The sequence below is a fragment of the Stegostoma tigrinum genome, chromosome 14, assembly GCF_030684315.1.
Source record: "Stegostoma tigrinum isolate sSteTig4 chromosome 14, sSteTig4.hap1, whole genome shotgun sequence".
In the NCBI taxonomy this organism is placed as follows: domain Eukaryota; kingdom Metazoa; phylum Chordata; class Chondrichthyes; order Orectolobiformes; family Stegostomatidae; genus Stegostoma; species Stegostoma tigrinum.
Window position 1 is genome coordinate 44,410,190 of NC_081367.1, and position 19,402 is coordinate 44,429,591.

General features: G+C 40.4%; 1 protein-coding gene across 4 annotated transcripts in view; it reads left to right on the forward strand.

Moving 5' to 3' along the window:
- clcn2c (chloride channel 2c) overlaps nt 1-19,402 on the forward strand; it is a 565,311-nt gene that overhangs the window by 356,600 nt on the left and 189,309 nt on the right. For all 4 annotated transcript variants that reach the window (XM_048542200.2, XM_048542201.2, XM_048542202.2 and 1 more), the window contains 3 exons: nt 2,708-2,809; nt 4,203-4,287; nt 8,726-8,881. In XM_048542200.2, the coding sequence (XP_048398157.1) occupies nt 2,708-2,809; nt 4,203-4,287; nt 8,726-8,881 (343 nt within the window). The remainder of the gene's footprint in view (nt 1-2,707; nt 2,810-4,202; nt 4,288-8,725; nt 8,882-19,402) is intronic.

Consider the following 19,402-nt stretch of genomic DNA (forward strand, 5'->3'; position numbering starts at 1 on the left):
TGAGAGCAAGAGAAGGGTTGCCTGGTGGAACCCAAACTCAGTTAGCATATAGATTATTTGTTTGCTTGAGCTGCTTGATAGCACACTAGATGATTCTTTCCATCGTTTTGCTGATAATTGTGAGTATACCAATAGAGAAAAGGAGGAATTTCTTCACTCAGCCTGGCAAACCTAGGGAATTCTCTGCCACAAAGAGCAGTGAAGGGAAAAAAGTTGAATATTTTCTAGAAGGAGTTTAAATATAGCCTTGGAGCTAAAGGGTTCAGAGAGTATGGAAAAACAGCACAAATAGGGTACTGAGTTGAATGATAAGCCATGATCATTTTGAATGACAGTGCATGCTTGCAGGGCCAAAATGACTTTGCGCTGCACCTATTTTGTTGGCCAGGTTGGATTTGTCCTCCCTGTGTAAAGGACATACCTGGACAATTATCTACAGTGTCAGGTAGATACTAGCATAGCTATCCTGCAACAGCTTGGCTCAGGGCGTGGCTGTTTAGAAGCATACATCTTCAGTGATGCCTGGCACCTCACTAAGAGCGTAACAGCAGTCATTCTCTGTGCACTGAAAGGCTGGGCTCCCCAGTCTTTGAAGCTGGGGAATTTGTGAACCCTACGCTGCAAGTGAGTTGTTTAACTGTCCACCATTCAGGCCTGCAGAGCTTATAATTGATCCATTGGTTGTGGGATTTCTTAGCCCTGCCTGTTGCATGCCAAACACCTTAAGCAGAATGCAGGTTGTTCTCTGTTGTAGTGCCACTCGGTTGATACCTCATTTTTAAGTATGTTTGGAGTTAATCTTGGCATGACCTCATGCTCTCCACATTGAATTGAGGTTGATTTTTCTGCTTGATGCTAATGTTGGAATGGGAGATGTGCTAGGCCATGAAGTTATAGAATGTATTTTTGTGCAGATGTGCTACTGCTGATGGCTACAGTATATAACGTGTGCGCAAGCTTAAGTTACTAGATTTGTTCAAAGCCTTGCCTTCTGCCATGGTGATGCTGCCAAGCATCAGAATTGCGGATATCCTCAGTATGAAAGTGGAATTTCATCTCCACAAGAATTCCCACTAATACCATCGTTATATGGGCATGTCTGAGACAGGTGGATTGGTGAGGATGAGGTTAAGTACATTTCTTCCTTTTGGTTCCCTCACTATCTGCCACAGTCTGAGTCTAGCAGCTATGTCCTATTCATCCAGCTCAGACAATTATGGTGCCACTCTTGGTGTTGAACACTGAAGTCCCCAAATCCAGCCTATCCATGTGTCCTTACCATAAACAATTCTTCCTCCAGCTATATTCAACTACAAGGCATACTGATTCACCAGCCAAGGAGTTGGGAGTATAATTCCTCCATATATTTGACCTGATGTCACAAGACTTCATGGGGTTCAGAGTCATGTTGAGGCTTCTCAGGGCATCACCCTCCCAACTGTATACTGCTGTGCCACCATCTCTGGTGGGCCTCTCCTGCCTGTGGAACAGGGTGTACTCGAGGATGGTGAAGATGGTACCTGGGATACAGTTGTACTCAAGGAATATTATCTTACAGGCTGTTGCATGACCCATCAGTGGGACAGCTTGCCTGGGATTGGCACAAGCCCCAGATGTTGGTAAGGAGGACTTTGCTGGGTTGACGGAGCTGTGTTTTGCCATTATTGGTTTCCGATTTATATGTTGATCCTGGATGGTCCAGCTGGAGTACTGTCAGAGACTCTATCTTTGAGATAAGTCATTGAACTCAAACCCGTCAGCCCATTCAGATGGGTACAAAAGAATCCCTGGCACTGTGGAAAGCTGAATTGAGGAACCCTTCTATATCTGTATCAAAGATAATGGGAACTGCAGATGCTGGAGATTCCAAGATAATAAAATGTGAGGCTGGACGAACACAGGCTTGGCCTGCTGTGTTCGTCCAGCCTCACATTTTATATCTGTATCAATATCGCCACGAAAAATATCCAGGTGTCATTTAAGAACTTTGTTGTGTCTCCCTGTATTGTAAAGCCAACTACATGTCAAAAAGATTATGAAGATGCTATATAATGCAAGTTTGTTCTTTCCTTCTGCAGAAGTCATGCCTCCTGCAGCCCTTTAAGTAAAATAATTTGTGGTAGGCGGTGGAAAAAAGCTTCCATTCATCCCATCTTAGTTTCTCTTGTTTGAGTTGAGTGTGCAAAACTTCAAACATCCCACTTTTTCAGTAGGTTTTCCGCTGCCTGTCCCTCTGCCTGCTGAAAGTATGGCAAGTCAGACAGGGAACAACTCTTTTTGATCATCTACTTCCACATGAAAGTATGCTTAATTGACCCAGGAAATCCTGAGGAATGAACGTAAGTGAAGGGACAGAAGCTTGATGTAATGGATAATAAAATGTGAAGCTGGATGAACACAGCAGGCCAAGCAGCATCTCAGGAGCACAAAAGCTGACGTTTCGGGCCTGAAGGGTCTAGGCCCGAAACGTCAGCTTTTGTGCTCCTGAGATGCTGCTGGGCCTGTTGTGTTCATCCAGCCTCACATTTTATTATCTTGGATTCTCCAGCATCTGCAGTTCCCATTATCTCTGATGTAATGGATACTTCCTTTTTGTTTTGCTTATATTTGCAAACTGTTTCACAGGAGCAAAAACAAACTAGCAGCTGTGTCTCACTAATCTGAATAATTTTAAGAAATAACAATGCAGTCTTCCTTTTCCTTGCAGGATTGCTAGTGGTTTTGGTGGTGCCCTGTTTGTCTACTTCCACAGGAAGATAGTGGCAATCATGAGAAAACAAAAAACCATTAATAAATTTTTGATGAAAAAGTAAGTGCTAAATGCTGCGACTTTTCTTAAATTATTAAAGATTGTTTGCATTTTCTATGTAACTTTAAATTTCCCCTCTAGGTATTTGCACTCACGTTGGCTGTATTAGCAAACACAATTTCCTGGGTACAAATAGTGAGGATGTGTCAATGGTGCTGCCCAGGATTTATTTTTGTTTCTTCAAGCCTGTTTTCTCACTCAGATGTCATCAGCATTGTCAAAGGAAGTGTTTCAACATCAAATCATGTCATTTTGGGCCATTTTTTTCTCATTAATCTATGACCATATTGCAGGTAAAATTTCTAAAAGCCCATAAGTAATTATTTGAGCTAAAAAATGGGTTTTAATTTTAAAGTTCCAGTTATGTTTGTGGTTTTCCAATGCAATGAGACTCCTGGTGCTGCAGACATCCATAACTGTGAAGTACTGACACTTCATTTAAACAGTTCTTGGTTTTTTAAAACAAGAGCTAGCTCCAAAATAGTCTGCAATCCAATTCAATTATCAGACTGAATAAATTACTAATGATTTACTCAATTTTAAATATACATTTACCAATTCCCGACAGAAATAAAAATCTATTTAGCTTGCTCGTGCAAATTGAGTGTGAGATGAGCTGAGCTGTTATTAAAAATAAATGTTGCCAGTGAAAAGGCACGTTTACATGTATGTCATATATTTATACAGTCTGGCCAATATAACCAGCCTGCAGCTTTTGACAGCTGTCAATACATGGTCAACGTGTATCTACTATTTTTGTACTACTGAAGTTCTGAAATAAATTGAATAAAATTACTGAAGGGAAAATGAAACAAAATTGTCCATCATTTATAAACTTAATTCTTACTTTAGTCACTGATAGCCATCTAAAAAAGCCTTCAATATAATCTGAAGTCAGTGGAATGGTTGAATTGCTATGTGTCAGTTCAGATCTATCGACTATGATCCTGGTCCAAGTCAGCTTACAAAGCTGGAGTGAAACTTTTAAAATCACTGCCACATATGCCCGGATGCTATAAGTTTCTCTGAAAGTCACTCGCAATCTGATTTTTTGCATCAAAGGTTTACTCAATTCAGAACTGATGTTTTTAGGGGGCAAGGTAAACAAAAACTTAAGTCAGTCCCATAGAAGAGCCATATCGCACTTGAAACGTTAACTCAGATTCTCTCTCCACAGATTCTGCCAGACTTTTCAAGTTTCTCCAGCACCTTGTGGTTAATAAAAACAAAATAAAATCTTCTCAAGATATGCTACCAACTGAATCAAGTTTTATATTCATAATCATTTGGTGCAGACTGAGAAGAATTTAGGACAGAGATAGCGGGTTGAATGCGTTGGATATAATACAGAGTCTGGTCCTGTATTGATTGAAATACCTTTCTTCTTTCTTAGGCGGTTGCTTTATCCAGCATTGGTGACATTGCTTATTGCCACACTCTCATTTCCTCCAGGATTTGGTCAGTTCATGGCTGGAGAGGTGTGTTTTGCATTTCCTTGTAATTATGTACAGATCTTTATAAAATCAGTCAATCAGCTTTTAGTCAGTCTTGAATTTTGAAAGTAAACAGGGTACAACTGCTAAATTTTAGTGTAATGGGAAAATATGATTGCACTAGTTGTTTTGGAACTTTCAATGACTGTATTGTGTAATATTTGAACCATTGATTGTCACATGTACTGAATATCGGTGAAAAGCTTTGTTTGTGAGCAGTACAGGCAGATTATAGTAAGCAAGGATGTAAAGACTTAGAGGCAGACGGGTTACACTGCACAGGGTATGCAGAGGCAAGACCAATGTTAGCAAGATCAGAATTATTTGAGTCTAGAGAGTCCATTCGCCACTCCAATAACAGCCGGAAGCAAGCTATTCCTGAACATGCTCATACGTGTGTTTGGGCTTCTGTATCTTCTGCCTGACTGAATGGGTTGTAGGAGGCCATTACCGGGGTGTGATGGGTCGTTGATGTTGGCAGCCTTTCCATGGCAGCAAGCTGTTGAGTCCATGCGTGGAAGGTTGGCTTCCATGATGGGCTGGGCTATGCACACAACCTTTCTTACAATCCTGGGCAGAGCAGGTGCCATACCAGGCTGTTGCGCACCCAGGCAGAATGCTTTCAGTGTGAAGCTGTAGAGATTGGTGAGGGGCCTTTATGCACGTACCAAATTTCCCGAGCTGCCTGAGGAAGAAGGGGTGCTGTTGTGCCTTCTTGACTGTTGTATCTACATGGGAAGTCCAGGTTAGGTTATCGGTTATCATCGCTCCATGCAACTAGATGCTGTCCACCCTCTCAACCTCAGTTTCCCTTACACTGGTGGGGGCATGTTCCCCTTCTTTCTTTCTGAAGTCAACAATCAGATTGTTACTTTTGCTGACGTTGAGAGAGAGCTCATTTTCATTGCATCACATCGCCAAACCCTCTATCTCCCTTCTGTATTTTGACTAGTTGTTGTTAGAAATCCATCCCAGTACGGTGGTGTCGTCAGTGAACTCGTAGATGGCATTCGTTTGATTTTGGCAACACGGTCGTGGATGTACAGGGAGTATACTAGGGGGCTGAGGACATATCCTTGGGACACTGCAGCATTGAGAGTTATTGAGGAGGAGGTAACTTCACTGATTGCAGTCTTTGGGTCAGAAAGCTGAGGGTCCAGTTGAAGAGCGTGGAGCTGAGACAAGGCGACAGAATTTTGAGATCAGTCTGGAGGGGATAATGGTGCTGAAGGTGGAGCTGTAGTTGATGGGCAGGAGTCTGATGTAGGTGTCCTTGTTGTCCGGATGTTCCAGGGATGAGTGCAGGATGAGGGATATGGCATCCGCTGTGGATCTGTTATATTGGTAGGCAGGCTGGGAGACTGGAGCTGATGTGGGCCATGACCAGTCTCTCGAAATAATATATGATTATGGATGTCAGAGCCACTGGGTGGGAGTCATTTAAGACACGTTGCATGTGCTTTCTTAGGCACAGGGATGATGGTGGCCTTCTTGAAGCAGGCGGGGACTTCGGCTTGTAGGAGGGAGAGATTGAAGATGTTGGTGAATATCTCCGCCAGTTGGTCTGCACAGGATCTGAGTGCAGGCTGGGGACACCATCCGGGCCCATTACTTTCCCTGGGTTGACTCCCAGGAAGACCAATCTGATGTCTGCAACGGTGACAGAGGGGCAGGTGGCTCTGAGCTGCTGGCGTTTTGCTTAAACCGAGTGTAGAAAGCATTGGGTGCATCAGGGAGGGATGAGTCTTTGTCTGCTATCTTGCTCTATCATTTTGCTACCATAGTGTTGTTTAGACCTCGCTGTAGGCGGTGGGAATCTGTTTGGTATGTTTGGGTCTCTAACTTGGTTTGGCAATGTCCCTTGGCATCCCTGATGGTTTTGGAGTTCATAACTGGGTTTATTCTATTGGTCCGGGTCACCTGACTTGAATGCTGCATGTCTGGTCTTCAGTAGGATTTCCTGGTTCATCCAAGGTTTACGGTTAAGGAACACTCGGATTGACTTCTTTGGTCCACAGTCTGCCACGCATTTTCTAATGAAGCCTGAGATGGTGGTGGCCTACTCGTCTCGTGTGGGAATGGGAAATAAAATAAGTTAGCCAAAGCAGTAATTGTGTCGGAGCAAACAGACAGGCCAAATACAAAATGCAGGATCTAAACAATGGCAAAGCAATTTGTCATACTGCACAGGAGTTAGCTTTGCAATGTGCAAGATTTCAAAACCTGGATGCATTCATTGTTAATAAGATCGTGTTAATTCATTTAATTTTTATGATGTTATTGACTCAGATGTTCTGGTCTCCTCTGAGATACATGAGAGATGCCCTCCGTGTACCTTTGGAAGTCCCAATGTGCAGGTTATCCATTTATTGCACGGAAAGTTTAAATTTCCAATAGATAATTGTGCTGCATCTGGAATTTCCAAAAATGCCTTCAAATCTGAATTAGAGTTTGGGACGTTTTCATCTCACTCAAAGTAAAAGATAAATGAATTTAAAAACTGCTGTAACTCTGAAGAACTGTAAAGATTTACCCCACAGTCGCTCACACTGACCGTGACCCTCCTCACCCAGCACCTGATTGCTGTCCCTGCACCACTGCAACACCCTGGCACCAGATCCACACAGGTGGAGTACTGGCTCTGTGAAGGCTGTTGAAGATCCAGTAGCTCCCATGATCAATGTGGAATGAGGTGTAGCAAAACACTGGGTTTACGTTTCGTCCCAGGCCAAATCCAAGTATTAAAAGACTACATTACCATCTAGAGTGCATTGCTGAGTGAGACAGACTTGAGATAGATACAGATTATTTCTAATCAGCCTGTTCAGAGTTGGTATTACATATATGTGGAGCAGGCAGGTGGGCTTAATCCCAGGCCTCCTGTTCCAGAGGTAGGGACACAACTGCTGTGCTGCAAAAGCCCTCAAGAGTCAGACATAACATGTCACTATAACATTAACGCAAAGCAGTAATTGCTTCACAATCAATCCTAAACTGGCAATTTCACTGCACACACAAGGACCTGTATCAACTCTTGTACAAAATTTCATGTACCTAGTTAGATGTTGGCTGCTTATGTCAACTGAAATTAATCTGGCTAATTACACAGCATTTATTCAAACAAAATGATCTACCATGCCCTGAACATTGAGAACGAAATGAGTAAAATAAAAGAGTTTGCATCTTAAACGGTTGATGTCTTCAAGTTATTATCCAATCTGAGTAAACCATCAATAGAGCTAGTATCCCATCAATTCATTATGTGCTCTGATATTCCCCTCATGTTTATTCGATATTTCAGTTGAATACTATAAAAAGCACAGACCTTTATTGGAAGCATTTAAAAGATATCTGTGGCTTAGAGGCTGCCACGAAGGAGAATTAATTTATTTTGCAAGCTTTTGAAAGAAACACAGGGAGCCTTTAAATTTCAACTACATAAGCTATTGAGAACCTGCATGACTTTTTGGGAAGAAATTAATTGGCGTCCGTACTTCTTGCATATTTGACATTCGCATACAATTTATATACTACCAAGCAGAATGAATGATTTTCCTAAGCCTTTAATCTTCCATTTCAATTAACATAGGATATGTGAACTGGGTAGTTGGCAGCCTGTTTGTCAGTTATCTGCCTGATGACTCATCACTGCAGTGCCCTTTTTTACAATCCCTTTCACAGATTGCCTTGGGCAGTATTTTAATCAGATGAGTTTTAAGATCATATTCTTTTACAACTGCTCTCATTTTGAAAGCCGCTAAGTAAATGCATATTTCTTGAAAATTTGGAGCAGATGGCTACAATTCAGTTATTATGCTGTTTTATAATTAACTATTTTATACAAGGGAATTCAAAACAATGAGCTGAAATTGCCCAGCACCATCCATCTAATTGGTTTGCACGTCAGCATAGCATTGCTAATGAAGGGTTGATTAGGCTATCACATATTGATCAGTAGAAGAAATTTTCACATTGTTAGTTGCAATGTTGGTTACAAAAATCTTACTATTCTGAGTAAAAAATGAAAATTAAGACAATTTATCCTCCAAAATGACAACACATGGCATTGAGCTTTGAATCGCAATTGTATTTATTAAACAGAGTAGAGCAAGGTTACTCATAAGTTTGTGAAGTCCATTATTTGCTGAGTTTACTAAAAGTAAATGTTTACACATGAAGAATTTGGTATTAATCCCTTAATAAAAACATACAACCCTGCAGCTTTTTATGTTCATCGTTGCATTTGAGTTTGATGCTACTGAGTTGATTTTAATATGTGTCAAATTGTTAAACAGCTTCACAGCAGCTGTTTATCCTTAAAGCCAATTCGCCTGCTTCTTCTTTACTCTTCACTGATTTGTTTTTCATTTTTTGATTTGTTTTCTATAATCTATTAACTGAATTCACTTTGTTTGGTCTCTAGCTCACACAAAAGGAAACACTGGTCACTTTATTTGATAACAGGACCTGGGCCAAGCAAGGAATTGCTGAAGAATTTGACTACATTGGGACTTCGGAGGCCTGGAAGCATCCGCGAGCAAATGTCTTTGTAACCTTAGTAATTTTCATCCTGATGAAGGTAGGCCATTAGTTTTGTCTGCCTAATGGTGTACATTGACAAACAGGACATGGTAAGGTTTCCTTCTGTGAAATAGCAGATGCATTATTTAACGCTTAACAGTTAATCTCTTGGGTGGCATCCCTGCATCATGCAAGAAGCTCCAGGACATGATGATCAAATCAGTTGTTTATCAGCTTGTAAATCATTCCAGCAGTTCCCAATGTCGAAGCAGGAGAAATTTGCTGGGGTGAAATTGGAGCTTCTGGGATCACTGTTCAGAACTCCTTCCTATAACATACATGTAAAATGTACGTTGCCGCAGCAGTTCATACTCTTTGGGGAATCTGTTAACTTGGGTGTCTGGATGGCAAATGTAGATTAGTTTGGTGGTCCCCGCCTGTGGTTCGAAGCCTTTTCTGCTCAGGTTGGAATTGGTCCCAGCCTCTTGCCCTACTTGTGGTGGATGTCGTGTCTCTGAATAAGCATTGGTTGAAACACAGTTGGATCAAAAATGGAGCATTAATTTCATGTCATATTTCCCATTAATGATTTGGGGTGTTTTGTTTAAAAAGCCAGATGTTCTATTTTTTCCTTTTCCTCAGCCCCTCCTTTGTTTACTTTCCAAATATTTAAATTTCATTGGTCCAGGAAATACTCTATTGAATGCCCTCCTGGCCTGTCATCCACCGACTCTCTCAGGAACTTTGTAAAACAAAATTTTGATTTGAGGTGTGATGGAAGTTTAACAAATGACAGACAGATTAAATACCTCACTATAGAAGTAATCCAATTGATTAACAGACATTCAAAATCTTGTGCTTCCTGTTTTCGTTTATATTTTTATTTCTAATTCTCATTTTAAGTAGCATTTATAGTCCATACCTTGAAAATAATTTTATTTTAAAAGACATTAAGTCAGTGCAAATACACACAAGGACATTCAACATTAGAAATGCAGGCAGGAAAGATAATTTGAATTTCTGTTTTGTGTAACCATGTGACGCAGAATGCATAAACAAGGAAATTGTGCTTGATTTGTGTAAGTCATTGGTTAGAAGCATTGGATGTAATTGTTGGAATTCTACTTTCAGAAGGGGTTGAGAATGATAAAAGGCACGCAGTAGTGGTGCACTGAAATCGACGAGATCTGAGCAACTGTAGTTACAAAGAAACTTGAGCTTTACATTGAAATAGTAAAAATTATCAGCGGAAATTTAAGAGATCGTCGAACTATTGAAAGGCTTTTGAATAAAACATAAAATATGGTTTCAACTAATTGGAAAAACAGTAGCGAGGGGCACTAATACCTGAAGAAAGTAAATGGAAGTGAAAATGATGGCCTGTGCCATCTCCCCCTTCCTCCCTCCCTATCTCTCCCTCACCTTTGGTTATCTGCATTGCCCTTAATGGGCTTTGTATGTAAATTATTCAGTTGGAAATAATGGATGATTTACTGATGGTGGTTAAGAGATGAAAAAATACCATGGGTGATTTGGTACTCCTAAGTAACAGTGAATTTGTTTTAAATCCCCTTCACCAAGAATACTTCTGGATATATAAGAAAAACAGAATGAAAATAATAGCCAGATCATGCAGTCTCCGAATGCCTTAAGAGCAGACATATGAACTGTGACAGACAGACATGCACGCGCACACACACAGATACATGTGCAGATGCGCACACACACCCCTTGTGCACACAAACACACATGCATGTGCACACACACAAGCTCCCTGTACATTCAATGTTTCATTCATTCACTCAGAACACACTGAGAAGTTATTTATATGTCCCAAAACTTTGCAGCATAAAATGGACTGAACATGTACAAAATATGGCTGTTGGAATCTCCTTTCTGATTTCATTAATATTGGAGTGTATAATGCCCTAGATATTTCAAATTTACTTTGTGGGAATTGACCCAATCGGTTCAGCATTCTGAATGCTGAATGCAGGATTTAGCCATCTACTCCCAAATCATCAAAAAAGAATTTCCTGAGTTTTGATTCTCCCTCAAATTAAATGACAAACCATCAGAATGAGTTTTGTTCGTGCTGTTTTTACAGATGATATTCATGAACCTACTCAATGAATCAAACTTTCACTTCTTTATTGTAGGTGAAGCTCCTCTGGATTTGAATCTTTTAATGATAAACTCATGTTGGTTGCACTTTAAAAGTTGTTTGTATGAAAGCTGTCAGGTCACATAAATATAAAGGTTAGCGTATTTGCTGTTTCAGCAGTAGTAAATCCATGGCTTCGATTAGGTCATTCAAATTATTTCCGTCCTTGATGCACAAAAATAGCAATCCATTTCTTTGTGCCAAGATCGGCTCGTGAAGTTGATGCAGCACTTCATTAATTTTTTTTTAAAAGCCCCCTTAAGCTAGTGTTTTCTTTAAAAGCAGAAACTGAGTCATAAAATAGGATTTTTTTGGCAACAAAATGAGTTGAGAATTGTGCAAACTGGCCAACAGAAGGATCAGTGAAATGAGCAATTGCTTTAGCTAATTGCCTATTGGACAAATAATTATTCTTTTGTTTTTGTAAGTCAAAGACACTATAGGGTTAATTTTAATGCCATTGTTCTAGGCATCCTGTGGTATTTCAGATGTATATTAGCTTGTTTCAGCACATTGGAAAATCATTTACTGTCTCCAGTATACTCAAAAGAAAAACAAAGATTAACACTTCAGTAAATTAAAGTTGGACAAATCTGAGCTTTGTCAGCAGTTCACAATATAGAAAATATTCCTGCACAAATTTGTAAACTATAAGTGATGACCATATTCCCACTGACAATTGACTGATAGCTCAGAGATAGTAAGAACTGTAGATGCTGGAGTCAGTGTGTAGCTGGAGGAACACAGCAGGTCAGACAGCATCAGAGGAGCAGGAGCATCAACATTTCGGTCCTACACTCCACATAAGGACTGATGAAAACTCCAGGCTCAAAACATCAATTCTCCTGCTCATCTGATGGTGCCTGACCTGTTGTGCTCCTCCAGCTCTGTGCAGTACTGACTGACAACTCACTACTCAAAAACGAAATGAATTTTGGGTACATTTAGGAAACTTTTACTATTTTATCTGCTCAATACCAATTTCCACAACAAGTTTAAATACAGGCCCACATACATCTGTTCAGGATACTCTTATACTGGCGTAGTTTTAACTTATTTTGCTGTTGTCAAGTTCCTAAATGCCTTCAGTTGAATTTTCAGGGCATTCCAAATCTGGGAACAGGGTTTGGGACTGCAAAGTCACTGGTGCCAAGTGGTATGCCACCTTTGATGCCAGAGCTGGCAAACATTACCAGAGCAAAACATTGGGTTAAATATCCCAACTAAGTCCAATTAAAATTGTTAAACAGTGGTTTGAAGCTTGGCAGGGATAAAGTTACAATTTATCTGTACCTTCAGAAACTGACCAACTGACGCAAGTGGGAGTAGAGTGAAAGCAAACCATTACTGCCCAGGGCATCCCCCCATGAGTGGGTCAGCAGGGCAAAAAAGGTAACTGGGCAATTGGTAAGGGTGATTTCAGAGAGAGTGAGCCCTTAGTGCCTATTATTTGAATGTGGTCGGAAGTAATTTAGCATTGCAGGAGCAGAAGCACAAGTCACAATGCCAACTGGGTGGTCACCTACCCAGAAGGAAGACTTCATCTGGAAGTAGGAGCAAAGCTGTATGATTCTGAGCCCCATTGCAATGAGGGAAAACACCCTTTGCAAAATGGCTAGAATTTCAGGCATCTGGGGATGTAGGAGAGGAACAGGACAACAGGGGTCAAACCTTCAACACAGGATCTAATGCTGAAGCTAGAACTAACTTGAAATATCTGAGACCCAGTGCCACAGGTGAATGTGACTGTCCAGACAGATGGTCAGAGATCTGTGTCCTTGAAGTAGGGGATCTCATATTTCAAAGTACTGGATGCCAAGCTCTGCCAGTAGCCATAAAAGTCACTTGTATCTTCAACTCCCTCACTTCTGGCTTCTTCCAAGGATCAGGTGTGGATCAAAGTGACAATGCAGAATGGCTGTAGACCACTGCACCTTGTTGGCCACTGATGCTGTCTTTGCCAAATATGGACAGGGCCAGGAATCATACGACACCAGGTTCTAGTCCAACAGGTTTATTTGGAAACATAAGCTTTTGGAGTGTCAGTCCTTCTCCAGGTGTTAGCTAATTCCTGAAGAAGGAGTGACACTCTGACAGCTTGTGTTTTCAAATAAACCTATTGGACTAGAACCTGGTGTCATATGATTTCTAACTTTGCCCACCCCAATCCAACACTGGCACCTCCATATCAAGATTTGCACAGCACATTCCCCTTTAATGGTCTTACATTGACAGAGGCAAACACAAGAGCAAGGCACTGTCAATAGTCCCTATGTAACCATCAAGATAACCAGTATCTGACTAGTGGGATCTGTCATGCCCTCAATGTTCAACTGGTCTGAGAGGAAAAACAAGAGTGTCCTGTAAATATACTGTCATTTTCCTGCCAGCTACATATCATCTGCATCCTCTGCCAGTCCACAACATCTCAGACTTTCGATCCAACAGCCAAAATATTTGATAACAAAGTGTGGAGCTGGATGAACACAGCAGGCCAAGCAGCATCCCAGGAGCACAAAAGCTGATGTTTCGGGGTCTAGGCCCTTCATCAGAGAGGCTGATGCTGCTTGGTCTGCTGTGTTCATCCAGCTCCACACTTTGTTATTTTGGATTGTCCAGCATCTGCAGTTCCCATTATCACTGAGCCAAAATATTTGGATAGGTTCCAAAGGACAGGGGACATTTGTTGATGAGCTGGCAGTTCTTCTCATTATGAGAGCCCAGTCAGAGGCAGAGAGGTGAAATGATCAGAACCACCAGCTCACCAGAGCAACCATTGTAGATTCCACCTTACTCATGAAAATACAGATGCCTGGAGTGGTCAGCAGGTCCCCTCAAATATCCTGCTGCAATCGTCTCAGTCTTTGTGATGATCTGTTGTGATTTCAGTAACATGGTCCTTCAGACATATGGAGCTTGAGGACCACGAGGCTCTGGAAGGAGGCAGCTCAGATGGAAGAGCAGGTGAAAGGAGATGGTGTTGAACAGAGGAACTCCCGCCGTGTGTAGAGTTGGCTACCTTCTATACGCCTTCGGGAAATGAATTCCCTTAATGGCCTCCGGGTTAACAGTTATGGAATGAAGGTCTGTCCTGCCCTTGCTATCATTGCAGTCAGTTTGCTTCATGTTTTGGTGCAGTGAAAGGTCGTGTGTAATTCACAACTTTAAGCAGTTGCCTACTGGCCGTGGACCTTTGACTCCAAAACACAACTGGTTTCAGTTCGCTCTTTCAGCATTGAAACCTCAGTCCCATGTGTTTACCCTAATAAAGATGGTTCCTTTATCCAGAAACAGCATTTTTTATTTTTTTTAAGGATTTCAGAGTCTGCCACTTGCTTTGGGGCTTTGCTTGCTATTGTATAGGCTTATTTTGCAGAAGTTTGTTTCTGTGCTGAATCTGTTGGCTTCTTGGACTAATCATCACTGTGCCACTGATTTCTTGAGCTTTCATCTGCTGGCCTATGGATTTGTCACTGCTCTTGATTTCTTGCCTCTTGAGCAGCCATCACCAAATCTATTGCTGTTTGCTTGGATCAGAGTTCCCCTAATATCTACCTCTGCACTCTTGAACTTGATGTAAATTAGTCAAATGTCTTTTAAATGAATGGGAGGTAAACCAAAGCCATTGTTTATGGCTCAGTCAGAATCTCTGCTTCTTTGCTGATTATACGCATTGTTTGCTTAGGCTGAAGTCAACCATGTAAAGGCATGACATTCTTTTCAACCCAGACACCATTCCCAACCATCAAGGAGGTCATTTAAGTAAAAGCAAGAACAGTGGCTGCTGGAGATCTCAAGCAAAGACAGAAATTGCTGTAAAAGTTGGCAAGTCTGGCAACATTTGTAGGGGAGAAAAAAAGCATTCTGCTGAATAGTCATCGGACTCGAAGCATTAATTCTGCTTTCTTCCCGCAAGTGCTGCCGGCCCTGAGTTTCGCCAGCAATTTCTATTTTCGTTTAAGAAGATCACATAATTGCTTCCCTTGCATCAACCTCACCTGCCTCTACCTACATTGCCCCTGTAATCCAATGCAATTTTCTAACTTGATTCCTCGAATGTCCTTTTTGCCAACTTTTTTATGCCTCCCCTCAAATTCCAAGAGTTCAGAACTCAACTGGCCATGCTTTGTCCAGCGTTAAGTCCCACTTAAGCATCACCCATGACTGGATTGCATTTACTCTTTTTAATATATTAAAATTAGATACTCTCTTCACCTTGTCATCTATTGAGACTCACCACACCCCATTTCTGTAGCTTCATTTGGATTTATACTCACCCTGCACCCTGTCTTTTTGTGCATACCCTGCTTTGTTTACTCAATATTAGTGCCAAAGCCTACAACTACCTTTGCCCTTCTTTGGAATTCTGCCTGTCAACCACTCCAGTCTCCAAACTTAGTAACCACTCTTAAAATCTTCTCAAAATTCACTTTTTAAATCAAATCTTGTTAATCTCCCTGCATGGTTAGTTATCCATTTTGTTGATTCCTTCTTTTGATGTTGTATAAAGCTTCCTGGAATGTTTTGTACCGCAGACACTATACAAACATAAATTAATAGTCGCTGTTGGGACACATGAGTTGGAGGTATCAGTGTAAATGGAGACAGTGAGATCATAGATGCTGGTATCCAAAATGAGCTAGTGCTGATATAAAAGACACACAGCACAATCAGAAATTCCAAACTTTGTGTTAAATTCTGCATACTTATGTAATTTGTTTTTGTTTTACTCTGTATGAGGTTTGGCTATTAGAAAATACGTCACTATTGTGCTTTCTGAGATGAGAAATGCTAAACTACACCAATTCTATTTTCTCCTGCTGACATGATTAATCAAATTTCATGCAGTATAATGTTTTGAATGCATATCAATAAAATGACCAGCAGACTCCAGTTGCATAAAATTATTTCATAGGTTACTATTCAGTGATTGATAGTAATGGGGGGAGCGAAATTACGTTCAAGCTGTGAGAGTGGTGTTACGTATTGAAGAAAGGTTTGTATGTTATAAAAAAGGAAATGAATCCTGAAACTTGACTGTAGTTTTAAGTCATTTTTCAGTGGCTTTGAAATCATCTATTTATTCATCAGCATTGACTTGGTTTAGGCTCTTCTTTGTCTACTTTGGAGTATTTTGAGGACTTAAATGTCTTCCTTAAAATAAAACTAATTATAAATACCCCCGAATAACTGTGCTTTATATTGACGTCAACCACAGCAGGATTATAACTACCTAATTATTGCAGTCCTGGTATTCATATAGTCCTGTGTCAGATTTTGGACCATGTTCCCTACAGATAGAGCGTCAAAATATTCAAGGCTAGAAGCAATGGTACAATGAATACAAGTAACAACACATATTTGTGGTGCTATTAACTTTTAGAGGTGAAATGCATGGACTAATTATACAGAAGAGCAATATGACTATGGAAAACAATAAAAACATACGTTTAAGAAAGTCAAAATTGTTTGTAGTTGTGTTAACAAAGATATTCCTTCAAGTGGAATGCAGAAAAATGACACCCAACTCCTTAGAGAGTTGCTGCTATTCAAAATTAATTTGCAAACAATGAGGTTACAATATGTATTTTCATAATTATTTGCCCTCTACCACATATATATAACATTCGTAAGGGAGGAAAGAAAATATTCAAGCTCTTCAAGAAGGTTAAGGAAAAGAACACACTAAGATAAAGAATAAAATTATAAAAATTTTTCCTACAGCTTGATCATTGAGCATTTTGAAGAGGGTCTTGTAGAACATGAATGTGTGGGAGTGTAAGCTAAAATTTCAGAGTATGAAGCCTTGGTGGTTGAAGATACAGTTGGTCCTGGCAAGGAGAAGGAAATAGATGCCCAAAAGCCAGAATACAAGTTACGAGAAGTTCAGGGGATTGTAGCACTGAAGGAAACATAGGAGGATAATTCAAATTTTGAGGTTTTGTGAGTTCTAGAAACGACCAAATTGTAATTAATACAAGTTAAGACAGATAGCTGGATGTCTCTTGTGTGGAAGGTTTTAAAGTCTATCATTAAGGAAGTTATATTGGGCACCTGGCAAAATTCAAGGTGATTGGGAAATACCAGGATGGTTTTGTGAAAAAGAAATTAAATCTAAATAATTTATTGGCATTCTTTGGAGTATTGACATGACTGTGGGTAAGAGGAAGCCTATTGACATACTGTACTTGGATTTCCAGAAAGCATTTGACAAGGTGCCACAACAGGTTAGTGCACAAAGTAGAAGACCATGGTATAGGTCTAACACACCAGCATGGATTAAAGACTAGGTGACTGGTAGAAAGCAGAGGTTATGTGTGAATGAGTCATTTTTTTCCTGACGTGATGAATAGGCTCTCTGCTGGGGCCACAACATTTTACAATTTATACCAAAACTTGGATGAGCAGAGTGAAGATCTGGCCATGAAATTTATGGATGACATAAAGCTAGGAAAATATTTTGTGAAGGGGTTTTCAGGGAGTTGCAGATTGATTTGGGTAAAAATCTGACTGACTGAGTGTAATGTGAGGAATTTTGAAATTGTTCACTTTGGCAAGAAGACAATGAAAGCAAAGCATTGCTTAAATGGAGAATGACTGAACAATTCAGAGGTGAGAGGGATCATGCATTCATCATAAAATGTTAATGTGCAGGCATAGCAAGTAATTAAGAAAGTTAACAGAGTACCGTCTCTTATCGTTAGTTGTCTACTTTTTGCAAGAAGAATGAAAAATCAGAGTTTTCCTTAAATGGAGAATGACTGTGGATTTCTGAGATGCAGTGAGATTTAAATGTTCTAGTGTGTGAGTCACAAAAGGTTGATATAAAGGTACGTTACAATCTTTTTACACGAGGAATTGAATCTGTTGAGACATTAATGAAAGCATAATCTCAATAGTGTGCACTGTTTTGGCCTCCCTATTGAAGGAAAGATGTAAGTGTATTGGAGGTGGTTCAGAGGAACTTTATTAGACTGATACCTGGAATGAATGGGTTGCCTTATGAAAATAGGTTGGACAGATGGGTCTTGTTTCCACCAGTGTTTGGATGAATGAGGGATGATTTGATTGTAGCATATAACATCTTGAATGGTGTTGACAAGGTGAATGTGGAAAGAATGTTTGCTATTTGGGCGAATCCCGAACTAGGCAGAATGGTTTAAGATTGGGGTCGCCTCAAAAGACAGAGATGAGGAGATATTCTTTTCTGATTGTTCTGTAACATTGAAACTCTTCAGAAGGCAGGATCATTGTACATTTTTAATATGAATGATAAATGGATTTTTGTTAGTCAAGAGAATGAAAGATTATTAGGAGTAGATGGAAATGTGAAATTCAAAACGCAAACAGATCTGTCATTAATGGTGGAGCAGGTTTGAGAAGTTGAATGGCCTAGTTTTCCTCCTAATGATTGTGTGCGGTGAACTAGTTCATGCTGCAGGGTTAAAGACTGGAGGCTGCCCAGGAATGTGAAGGTGACAGTCTTGAGGTGAAAGAAAGCTGTCAGCAAGAATTGTAGGATTAAAGCCAAATGATGCCACTACCACAAGAAAAATCAGTGTTGTTTTCGTACTCAGCCGCTGCCATTTACTTGAGTCAGATTATTGCAATGACAGAAAATTTGAATCCCAAACTTAAAGGATTTAAAGTGTTAAAAGGCAAAATTTCAGTCCCAAATTTCCCATTTCCCTTTTAAACATAGGCTCTGTGTGTGTGTGTGTGTGTGTGTGTGTGTGTGTGTGTGTGTGTGTGTGTGTCTGTCTTTGTCTTTGTCTGTGCCAGTGCCTGTGTGTGCAATTTACCAATCCACTTCCAGGAACAGGCATGCTATTTAGCTATTATAATTCTGACTGGCAGGCCAGGCAGCTAAACTACGATGAGGAAATTCGAGATCAAAAGGCAAGTGCCTTATCATTTTTCAGCTGGATCAAGCAAACCACCTCACTAACACTCCAACACAATCTGCACATATAGTCCTCCACCTCTGACCTCTCGAAGCTTCCAACTCCCCACCCCTGGGCTTCGATCAGCTTACCTCCCCCAATCTTTGAAACTCTCATTGATGTCTCACATGTCAGTTATTTAGAAATCCTAAGCTAATGAGGGAATCCCATTTTCCAGGTTTGAGCCCCACCCAATGCCAGGTATCCAAGAAACTTAATGTTCTCCCAAATATCACTGTGGTATTTGGGAGAAATTAAGAGTATAGCCCCAGGAGTGAGCCGTTTGCTTAGTGAAAGCAATCCTACCATTGAACCAGAACGTGCAAGGTTCAAAGTTTGCCCCAGTCATTGCCAGAGCTCTGGGTCTGTGTTCAGGGTTAACATCCAGTGGCATGGCTGCATTTGATGACTAGGACCTTGGGAATAGTGTAAGAGAGAGGATATTAAAACGTGAAAAGAAATTTTTAAAAGT